The sequence below is a fragment of the Erithacus rubecula genome (assembly GCF_903797595.1).
Source record: "Erithacus rubecula genome assembly, contig: scaffold_101_arrow_ctg1, whole genome shotgun sequence".
Lineage (NCBI taxonomy): Eukaryota > Metazoa > Chordata > Aves > Passeriformes > Muscicapidae > Erithacus > Erithacus rubecula.
Window position 1 is genome coordinate 364691 of NW_027636395.1, and position 12029 is coordinate 376719.

The following is a 12029-nucleotide window of genomic DNA, read 5'->3' on the forward strand; positions in this document are numbered from 1 at the left end:
TTAACAATCAATTTCCCCTAAATGATATCCTCCTACTATTCTTCCTCCTTCACAATGGTTTTTCTATGGTCTCCCCCTCCTTCAGTGGGATTCTGGGCTTTCTGGATTTTTTTTTAGACATCAAGTAACTCAAAAGTGTAAAAGAGCTCAGTGATTTTTAATATTTTACTTCAGCAGTGGTTTTAGGAAAAAATAATGTTTCTTCACTAAGCAAACACATGGTTGATGTGAGGTGGCATAAAAGCATGAGGAAAATAAGACTGAACAGGGGAAACAATATTTTTCTGCAGGAAGGGAAAATAAAAATAAAAATAAGATAAGCACAGACAAAAGTCGTCTTTTCTTTTTGTTTCGCCTCACAAATGTATGCCAGGATAAAATATGTTGAATTCTCTATCTTGATTTTGACTCACCCAACCAATTTTTGAAACAAAGTGCCTTGAATTGTCTATTTTCCATTTATTTGTTTTCGAGTTCCTTCAACAATAGCCTTGATTACATCTCTTTCCTCAAGCATTTCAGGTTTTCTCTGCCATAAGAGAAAACCTAATCCCCTGACAGACATAAGCACTGATCTTGCCCTGCTGTTCCAGGTTGCTCTGAGCCCCTGGGGATGAAATCAGGACACATCCAGGACTTCCAGATCACTGCCTCCAGCGTGTTCCGCACCCTCAACATGGACATGTTTGCCTGGGAGCCCAGGAAAGCCCGGCTGGACAAGCAGGGCAAGGTCAATGCCTGGACCTCTGGCCACAATGACCAGTCACAGTGGTTGCAGGTAATTTTTTTCACGTGGGTTTTGCCAGGTGTTTGTTGTCTTGGTGTTCTCTGGTTCTGGTTGGAGGGCAGGTGTAAGAAAGGCAGCAGCCTCTTTTTGAAATGGAGAATGTAAACCCCCTCCATCCAAATTGTTATAGTTCTGAAATTAAGGAGCTCTCAGGCAAAGATTTGGGAATTAGCAATAACAGTTCTGCACTAGGACAATTCCAATAGCAATGCAGTATTACACAGAACAATCCCAGCCCTGCCAGAGCCAGAATCCAAGCTGACACCCTCAGTCAGTCAGGGTGGTGGCACAGTCCCATTCCATGGTGCTGCATCCTCCTGCAGGGGCAGATGTGGTTCAGCTGGAGCAGTGCTCCTGGAGAAGGGGCAGTTTCCTCTGAAGCTCCAGGGATGATGTGCAAGGCTCTGGTTTTCCTCTGGAATCCAGTGGAAAGAAGGTGCCTTGGTGTCCCAAATGTCAGTTTTTCTCTGGGTAGGAAAGGCTTGGCTCCTGCCCTGGCTGGAGCATCTCCCAGTGGGATGATGGAATTTTCTCAGCCATGCCCTGGGACTCAGTGGCCATGAACAGGAGATATCTGCTGGAGGGAGGATGGGCTGTGGGAAGATAAAGATGATTGCCCAGCTGGTTTTTCACAGCTGACCCATTAACAGAGGATATCTCCCACAGAGATAAGGATCACTGCCCCACCTGGTTTCAGCAGATAGTGATAGAATATATACTTATGGTCACATCCTGTATTGCAACTTAAGACATTCAGTTTTAAATTCAAATTCTTCTCTTTCTGAGTGTAACCATCCCAACTGTGCCAGAAGCTCTGAAAGCCCAACACATCTTCATGTTTTTTGTAATCACAGCCGCAGGAAAATCTCCTCAGGGGTGCCTCCACTAGCCCCAGTTTTCCTTTTGTAATGAACAAAAATGGTAGTTGCAGTCCTGTTTCACTGAATTTCCCTCATTTGTTGAGAGAGATGAGTTTATTTTCCTCCCTTCCACCCTTCCAAGGCTCCCTGGAAAAGCATATTTACTTTCAGCTCTGTGCAGCTCAGAGAATCCCACATGCAGACATTATCTTTGTCTAATTGAGGCTGCCCAAAATTACCTCCTGACAGGGCTCTGAAGCCAGCAGGACTGATGCAGCACCTGAATTCATTACAAACCTGTGCACAGGGGTTGTTTTCAGCCCAGGAGTGATTTATACAAGTCGCTAATGTGAGAGATTTCCATTAATCACCGGTGTGGAAGGTTGTTTGACCAGCCAGTGACACATTTACATTTTTTGAACTGTTGAAAATAGCAGTGTTTTCAGTCAGCTGCCACTTTGCAGTGCAGTTCTCAGTGGGAAGCCTCAATAGCACCAGACGTGGCTACTAACCCCCTGCAATCCTGTCACTTATAAATTATGACATATTAGACTTTGTGCCTACAGTTGCTAAGCAAGTTAAGAATATGATTACTGTTTTTTTCTCCCAAGTTTACACACTTTCTGTAAAAGGAAGGAGAAATTGCCCTATCTATTTAACTTTGGAACTGCTGGAGACCCTGGAATCTGCTGGAATTTTTTTAGAGAAGCATGTTGGAAGAGCTGTTAGTAATTTCTGGAGAGGATGAACATTTCATTTCCGTGTTTTATGGTGGAAAAGCAGATGAAAATATTTCTCCACAGGAAAGAGAGGTGGCTGCATCATCTTTTAGCCCCATCAGTCAAAACAAGGGTGTACAGAGGCTCCACAGAAATTTCCTGTTGTGTGTTCTTGCTCCTGTGGATGACAGTGTAATTTTAATTAACTACAGATGGCAAGGGGCTGCCTAGTTAATTCTTATATTTTCATATTTTTCATGCTGCTGTGATCTTTCTATATTTGAATTTACTTGAACCTGCAAATTTAATCCAACCAACTACACTGTAGCTGCATGTCCTTGAACTATAAGGAATAATTTTTATTTTCTGGTCAAAAAGAAAGTTGTGAAGAAATACTCTTCTTTTAGTCAGTTTGTCATATGGCAATGCATTGAATTCAACAATTTCATGGTAATATTAACAATCTACTCTTTCCTGAAAATCATTATACATAATGATATTTCCTCAAGGAAGGATCGTAACGTATCCTGTTTAGGAAGAAAGAAAGAAACCAGAAAGCCAAAACTAAAACCCAAAAGCATTAAATCAGTTGTTTTTTCAGCGCTTGAGGTGGTCATTAGATTCTGCTAGAGGCTGGTTATTCTGAATTCAGTCCATGACTTGAGAGAGTCTCATATGCTTCAAATGTAGGTAACAATTCTGTAACAGAGACATGTCTATCATTTGAATTCATCTGTTCATTTTTGTTCTCCCTGCTGGCATCTCTCTGTGGGATTTTTCTGTGGTTTTTCTCTCCCTTAAAACGCAGGGTATTGTATTGAAACCTTACAACACGTTGACTGAAAGGTTTATCATCATGCTGCTGCTTCCACAGAGTTTAGTCAAAACACATTTGTAAGGAAAAGAATGTGAAAGACAGTGTGTCTGTATGCCCAGCTCCCTCAGCCTTTCCACAAAGAATTGTGGAATTGTGGCCCAGGATGGGCTTAAAGCCAGACATTTACCCCAGATTTCTGGATTTTTATCAAGTAGCTGGCTCACCAATATCATATTTACCACTTTCCATTCCTTTTGGCTGCTCTCCACATGCATTACTTGCTTCATGTTTTCTAATCCTCATGAGGAAACCTGAAAAACTGGGGGGAAATCCTGCTGTTTGCCTTCTAGGGTATGTGGATGACTTGAAGAGATCTGATCTGACTAAATGTTATTGTTGGGATATCCTTGCCCAAGCACCATTGCTTTCAGCAGTTTAAAAGCTGGAGTGCTGACATCCATCTCAGAGCACCTGCTGGGATAATGTTTGCTGAGAGGTGATGTTTGAATCATGCATCAAATGCTACCTGCACTTTTGGATGAATTCTGGAGATAAATTCTCCTCTGTCAGGAGCTGGGACTGTTTTATTCAGTTTTCTTTCAGAAAGGATAAAACTCTGAATCTCCTATGCATTGTAAAATGCAGCCATTCACAATTAAGGTCTTTGTTTTAAAGTGTTTTGGATTGCTGCATCCATCATTTAGGAATAGGAGGTATTTTCTGTCTCCAGGCACAGAATGTGCATTTTTGGGGACAAAATACTCCCCTTAATCATGCTGCAGCTGTGGAATATCTGCTGCCTTAGACTCTACAAGCTCCAGGTTCCACAAGTAACATTTATTTACACCAAACACCACCATTAGCAATGAACAAATGTATTTTCTTGACATGAAGGGAAACTCAAATACACAAGATTACTAAAATTGTACTTTTCTAGCTCTGTCATAAACTTGGGGCTGAATTCCCCACATGCTTCCTCAAAGATACCCTTGCCATTCCCTTGAAGAAGATGCTGCAAGTTTTTTGGGGTGCTCAGGCTCCTTCTGGACACAATCCAGGATTGCTCTTCCATTTGGTCACCCCACTTATTTGGCATTAAAGGATTTGGTGGAGAACTCCCTGCCTTATGCCCAAAATGAGGCACTGAGGTCGTAAAGATAATTGAAAAGAAGTGGAATTGGTGTTCCAAATGCTCTTGTAAATAGATTTTTCACCATTTCATATTTCATTTTCCTAGCTGAGGGTATAACCCAAAAGAATTCACATTTTCCTCAAAATCCATGCCCTCCCTACTACTATTTTTCTACTAAATTGTGAATTCTGATACTAACTTTATAAATTTTAAAATCTGGGCAGCAGCTTAAATTCCCTTTTCTTTACTTACTATTAATTAAATTCTAGTGTTCACTTAATTTGGTGTCTCCAAACACCTGGAGCTTTCTCCTCCCACCCAACCATCCCCTCTGCATAAATTGCTTCCTGTGTTCTCCTAACTTTGCAACCATACCAGGATGTTTTCAGTATTTTATCTTGAAACTGATGATGTGTTTGTTTTTTTGTTTTTTTTTTTTTTAAGGCAGTGTCAAATGTACAAAATTTCTCCTGCTGATTGTGGAACCAGCTAAGCACTATTAGAGAAAAAGCATTTGGTGATAAACAGATTGTTGGAAGATTGGCAGAGCAACTGCTCTACCTACATGTTTTAAAAATGTGATGATTGCCAGTGGTGTAATGGATTTGGGTTGGGTATTTTCCTGCCAAGCTAATCTCCAGTATTAGACAATATTACTGAGATTCTTTATCAATGCCATTAGATTGTCTCAGAGCTGCAATCAAATTATTCTTTCAGTTTAATGCATAACCATCTTTTTCACATCAAACTGCCTCTTGTTTGAAAACAAAGGCAAAATTGCATTCCAAATAATTATCCACTTTTCATTACACATATACAAAATGCATTTCCATCATGCCATCATAAGATCTGCTTGTATTCATTTTCCAGCATTTATTTACAGTGTTTAAGCTTCCAAGTGATCAAATCAAAAAGTTGTTGTTTAAATGCTAAGCCAAACCCAGCTTCTACTCTTTTTTAATAGTTTCCAGAAGTGGAAATGTGTCTTTACTCTGCCAGACACAGAGAAAGATGCACAATTAACTTAAATTATAAGACAAATTTTCAAACCAGGAAAGTTACATGAGACAACTCTCATTTTTATTTTTTTTTAATATGGAAATATAACTTTATTTTTCATCTAGTGTTGGTTAGCTGAATTTTTTCAATACTGGCATTGATCTGTCACTAAAAAATAAGGAGTTTTTTACTCTCTCACGTGTTATTTGCTTCTTGTCCAGTCTGTTACTCCACCTGACTCTTTTTCCCCTTTTTTGATGTAAGAATATGTTCATTTGCAATGAATTCTGAAGAACCTTTCTAGATAAGAAATCACTATACCATGGCAATTCAACAACTCATAAAGGGAAACCTGTGTGGATTGTTTAATTGTCTTTTGACAATTTGTGTCGTTAGTAAAACATATATTAATACCAGTATGGGTTAAAGTAGCCAAATTATAAATTTATGTGTGGCCTCCAGTTTAATTGTTTTAACACCCACACTGAGTAAAAAACACATACATACAAAAAAAACCACACACACATAAAAGAAAAAAAAAAAAAAAAGAAAAAAAAAAAAAAAAAAAAAAAAGAAAAACCAAACCAAACCAAAACAAAAACCAAAAAAAAGCCCCAGAAAAACAGAAAATGCTTAACAACATCTTAATTAAGGGCTTGAAAGACACAAAATTGAAAAAGCTTGAAATGTTTGTTTAAGACCAATCTGATAATTAAAATAATGAGGAAATTACATGACTTCTGGAAGGGTTGGATTGCTGAGTTGTAAATGGGTTGGAGAGACAGGGTGTTCTGAAGGAGCTGTGAGCTGAAATATTATTAACACAAGACACCTGTATTTCTCTGCAGCTTTAACAAACCATTGCTGTCACCACTAGGCCACAGAAGGAATCAATGTTCTTTACAGGAACAGCAACAAAAGTGGTCTCTGGTTCTCCAGATGCAAAGCTGGTGATGTTTTTCTCACTAGAATTTCTCAGAATTCCAAAGTTCTGAGATTTCAGATAGCAAAATGAAAATTGTGAAGAGATTGGCCTCTTTTTGTGTCTTTTATTGGGATAGAAAATTATATATACAGCCACCCCAAGTATGGACCACTTTACCTTTCCAATGCAAAACCATCACTTTTCTGGCAGTTCTACTTGAAGGACTTAATTTGGACCCTGAATTTTGGCACCTCCTTGTTCTTGTGCCTACCTTGAGTGGCTTCACAGTGTGATATTTTGTTCAGCCTGGCAGCTCACAGGATGCAGCAGCATCTCAGGGCAGGTTGGGAATAAATTATTAACACAGATCTTTCCCACTCTTTGCCAGACACTTGCTGTAGATAAATTTTCCTAAAAAAAAAAAAAATAAAAAAAAAAAGCAGCCAGTGGTAAGGTAATAATGGGCAAAGAGCTCTGAGTGATTTAATCAAAGACAAAAGCAGATAAAGACTGATGCCCACTTCTAATTTGCACTCTGTTGAGTTTACTGACTTTGCATTGCCTAGGCTAGAATGTTAAACACTTTATTCACTTCTTCAATTGCCCATAAAGCACAGACTTAGCTTTGCAACTAGATGGTCACTGCTTTTAGGACAGTGTGCAGCTCAAGATGACAAGATGAATAAAAAACTTTCTTCCTTTCTTTTTTCCCCCATTTTTTTTAAATCTTTTTATGTTGCAAATCTTTTTAACAGTTCCAACACACATTTTACAGAAATGGTATTAGGAGGTATGCCTTGATTTCCTACTCATAGTTGTCTTCCAACAATATTTGATGGCCATTCCAGGGGTCACACTCTAATCCAGTTTTTTTCCCTAAATCATTTCAAATTAAATGCATTATTCACATTAATAATGTTACTAAATTGTGCATTTCAGCATTGCCCTTCCTAAATTGCTTTTGACTTTGCAAAGCGTTCCTCTGCAATTCATTTTATGGAAATGTTTATAGTAGTAATTGCATTTAAGCCTAGAAATTAAATAAGGCAGCATAAAATCTTGGTTTATTTTCCCTTTTAAATGCTTTATTTAGGCTGTATTCTATCCTTTGGGTAGCAAAGTCTGAAGCATCTGTAGAATCATTGATTTTACTCTGGCAAAATACAGAGGGATTATTAGAAGGGCAGACAGAGTACAGGAGCTCTCTGCTGAAAGTTGCCCAGAAAATAACCATCAGACAGACATAGCATGATTATATTCTGTCACAGAAATTTTTGTGATGTCCCCTTCACAGCATCAGCAAGGTTGGAAGAGATCCATTGATCCAGCACCACCACTGTAACCCCCAAACCATTAAACCATCAACAGGAACATGTCTGAGCTGTAATTTAGCTATGGATAAGAGTTTGTAGCAGGAAAATGCTGTGTTCCACAAATTCCTGCTCTGTTCCCTGAATTACATTCCCCACTCTTAAGCCTTCTGTAAAAACTGAGGGGTTAAATCAGTGCTCCAAAGCCTGTCATTGACACGTAACAAATTCATCATCACTAACAAAAATTATTTGGGAAGTTTCCCTGAAGAGTGGAATCCTGTAGCAGCTCCAAAGAGTACTGTCAGCTCCCTCACTGACTTGCAGCTTTTCTTGAGTATCACTCCCCTGCAGATGAAAGTTAAATTGAGTAATGACCCATTTCCTATTACAATAACAGGTTTTGATCTTGCCTCAGAAAATCTGGGAGTGTAAGCAGAAACTGCCTGGTTGTTGTGAATTTTGATGTACGTGGGATCTGAAACTGGTTTTGGGTTTTTTTTGTCACTGTGTGTTTCCAGTGGGGATGTTGGTGTTACTTAATAGCAGCACCTTCTGAAAACACAAAACATGAAATTTTAATGGAAAATGTTAGTTTTTCATTGTTCTAAATTCCTGCCTGTTTTACCAAGCTATCATTTCCACTGGCTTGAAATGATGTTATGTCTCAATTCATGAAGCAGAGGAGTATTTCCCTTGCCTTCCTTTTAAAAAAAAGAAAATAGCAGCACAATTGTTTAGGTAAGGATACAGAAAGAAAGGGTCCAAATGTGTTTCTTACTCGTGCCCTCTGCTTCCATGGCAGTACTTCAAAACAACATCCACTTTTTCCTAATAAAAGTGTTTGTTGTTTTCCCTGCTACCCCTGAATTGTTTTTTGACTCAAGCAGAGTTGGTCACAGTTGTTTCATCTGAAAATGACAGAGAGAAGCAAAACGACCTTGTCAAGGTCAACTATCTTTAATCAGAAAAAGAACCTGATGTAGAAGATGTGGCAAAATCCAGAGCACAATGAGGGTGAAGGGATGGAATGGATCAGTACCTAGCTCTATTCTGTTAACTGGAATGTGATGCTTTTATTAGCCCTGCACATATTTTGCCAAATACTACTTTTTGACAAAGCAAGATGCTTAATATTTTCTTCGTGTATCACCCAGCATCTCATGAGTAAAATATACAAGGGGTCAAGGAAATCTATTCTTCTCTGAATAAGATTCAATTTTGCATTCTTCTTATGCCAGTTTGAAAACACAGTGAAGCTTTATTGTGAGATTCTAGTTGACATCAGAACATTTTTGTTCAGAATCTGCTATTCGTTTTTGCATTCAGTTTCCTGCAGAAAGGACACAGAAACAGATTGATTCCTATCTTGTCAAATGAGGAGCAGAGATGGTATCTTTTTAGCTAAGTGAATTATGAAATTGAGACACAAACATAAAGAAGAGGTGGTGGAAAAGGAACTTCAAAATAATCTAAAATTTGAAGGCAGAAAAACATCTTGCATCTTTCCTCAGAGGAAGGGGGAAATGTGCTTAAAACCAGGCTGACATTTACCTAGCAGTAAGCAGAAAATGAAATAGTCATATCTCAGCATGTTAAAGCATCACATAAAGTAGATATGAGCATTTCCCTGTCGTTTTCTGAATTTCAACCTATTCATTGGTTTCATCATATAATTTTCCCTAATAACGCCCTACTCAGAGCCAAGTGTTGATCCAAGCAGAATATTTGGCTTTTTTTGTTGTTGTTTTTGATTTCCATGTTCAGCCAGGTGTGTCTCCACAGCAATGTGCTGTGCAAGACCCTCTTTGCACTCTGCTTAATAACATTCCTCCTGCTTGCTCCTCAGGTAAAGCAAGAGCAGGTTCCCTGTCAGAAAACATGACAGAAAAAAATCTCAGCAGAGAGGAGACTTTAAAAGGGAAATCACCAAAGACACAGAAATACTGCAGCTAAACATTTCCCCAATTATTTGGGTCTTGCTCAAGAGCACCTTGAGACTTGTAATATAAAGTATCACAACAGAATTTCATCAGAATCTCCACTTTTTTTTTTTTTTTTGGTTTCTGTTTCTGTACATCTATTCACTTATCAGGCATAAAGATATAGAAACCCTTTTTTTTTTTTTTTTCTTCAGAATGGAGCTATGTTTTTTAATGTTATAAAATAAGCCAGAAAACTTCTTATTTTAAAGAAATACAAGCTTTGAAAGTTAGTCCTTGGGATTACAAGAACTTCCTGCTTAATTATGTACTATACATAACCAAGCCTTAATTGCTTTTGTTGTTGGAGTGATCTCCTTAGAAGCTTCATGTTTAATTAACTACAAGATATATTAATCCTATTTCAAGCCATCCTTTCTTTGTTGTATAATTAAGCAGAAAAGTATTTTCACAACTAGATATTAATTCTATATATAGCTATTGAAAAGAAAACACCTCTGTGAAGAAGACACATATCTGGTTTTTTTTCCAATGACAGAAGTAAAAATATTTAGATCCATCTCAATGGCTTATCTTTATTTAGAGGTAATGAGAGTTACAGCACACCAATACTGTTTTCAGCTGAGAATTATTAGGAAAAGAACTATCAGAATATCACTGCAAGACCTCACTGCAGATGGTTAATGACCTCCCTTTGGCAGCATCAGAAATTCAGAGGCTTGATATGTTATTTATAAATATTGGAACATATCCTGCCTGCACAGCCCTTTATCTGAATTTATTTTTCTTGACTTTGAGATGTTCTTCAATTTGTCTTATTTTACTTTGGCTGTATAAAGGGATGGCACTGGTGGAATTAGGGAACTTTAATGGCCCTTTGGCCCCTAATAGCCAAAAAAAGTCCTAAAATTTGCACTAAAAAATCCAGAAATGGTCCCAAAAATAAGTGAGATACCAGGGATTCCTGCTGGGGGAAAAAAAAAAATAAAACCCAAACAAAAAAACCAAAAACAAACCAGGAAAAATTGGGAAGCACTGGGAAAAAAAAAAATTGGGAAATTTAAGTCTAAATGGCCAAAAATACTCCCAAAATCATTCTTAAATGGCCTTGGGGACCTTAAAATCTGCACTGAAACACCCAAAATCTGCATTAAAAAAAAAAAAAAAAAAAAAAAAAAAAAAAATAGAGGGGGGGGGCCTCAAACCTTCCAGGGATTCTTGGGCTCAAAAACCTGGAAAAAGGCTGGGAAAAACATAGGAGGTAAAATCTGTCTTGAAGTGGCTAGAAAACCTCTGCAAACTGCAATAAACATGGCCAAAAACAGTTCTAAAATCTGCACTAAAAACGCCGAAACTTGTCCCAACACCCAGCCAGATTCCAGGGATTTCTGGGAAGAAAAAAAAAAAAAAAAAAAAAAAAATTATGAAAAAAAAAAAAAAAAAAAAAAAAAACCAGCAACAACAAAAAAAAAAAAAAAAAAAAAACAACAACAACAACAAAAACAACAAACAAGTAAATTAAAAAAAAAAATAAAAACAAAACCAACCAAACAAAAAACCAACAGAAAAAAAGACTGGGAAAAAAAAATCTGGGGTAAATCTCATGTTGAATGGCCAAAACCCCCCCAAACCATTCCCTGCTTTTTGCTTTCAGTGCCTCTCACTGAGGTTCCTCACCCACCCCAAGAAAACCCCAAAATTTTCTCCTCAGGCTTGCATGGGGTGAAACTCAATACAACTGAGGAATTCTCTTAAATCATCTCCATCTTTGCTTACAGGTGCTGAGCACATTTTTGACAGCATCTGCAGCCAAATTTTTATTCTTTTCACTTCCCCCCAAACAAACACACATAAAAACTGCAGGACCATGGCAGGATCTGCTCTTCCTTCCAGGACACATCAGGAGGGCTTTTTTTATTCAAAAGTTGATCAGAAATCTTGTTTTCTAAGATCCATGGCAATAGTTCATAGTCCTAGAAAAGGTTTTGATATGAAAAAGGTTTTGATATTAAAATTTAAATCTGTTTTATGAGAATTTCAGAGCTATTTGAGGATTATTGTTAAGGATTACTCCCATTGGTTTTTTTATTCATTATTTTATTTATTTATTTATTTATTTATGGCCATCCTACTGTAAGTAATTTTGTGTTACTAAGGGGAATATAACCCTGAGAATGTGAGCAACATGATTTTTAATTTTTTTAAATAATTATGATGTAATTTTCCATTTAAAAGATACATTATAGACAAAATGCCAGAGAATGAAGAAAGGATCTTTTGAGATTGTTTTATATCTCAGTTTCTTTATATCTCTGCAGATCCACCTTTTTTTTTCCCCCCATTACAATTTTTTAAAAAAATTTTCTGATTGCACTCCACTAGAAAAATGCCATAAAAAGTTATCTGGTTTTAGTCCTAATGAAACAATAATGACACCTTCTATTAGAGCAAGAGAGGATGGGTAGTGAAGGACCAGAGCACTGTAATTTTCTGACCCTCTGAAAAGTTAAATTTCAAGTGGAATAATGGCACTCTGG

The 12029-nt window shown here is 37.5% G+C and overlaps 1 protein-coding gene and 1 long non-coding RNA gene across 3 annotated transcripts in view; one reads left to right on the forward strand and one right to left on the reverse strand.

Annotated features, from left to right (window-relative positions):
• Positions 1 to 12029, forward strand: part of EDIL3 (EGF like repeats and discoidin domains 3) — a 227292-nt gene that overhangs the window by 181646 nt on the left and 33617 nt on the right. For both annotated transcript variants that reach the window (XM_079331767.1, XM_079331768.1), the window contains one exon: positions 594 to 778. In XM_079331767.1, the coding sequence (XP_079187893.1) occupies positions 594 to 778 (185 nt within the window). The remainder of the gene's footprint in view (positions 1 to 593; positions 779 to 12029) is intronic.
• The window catches only part of LOC306815143, a 107970-nt gene that overhangs the window by 40392 nt on the left and 55549 nt on the right, over positions 1 to 12029 (reverse strand). The gene's annotated exons all lie outside the window — the stretch shown is intronic.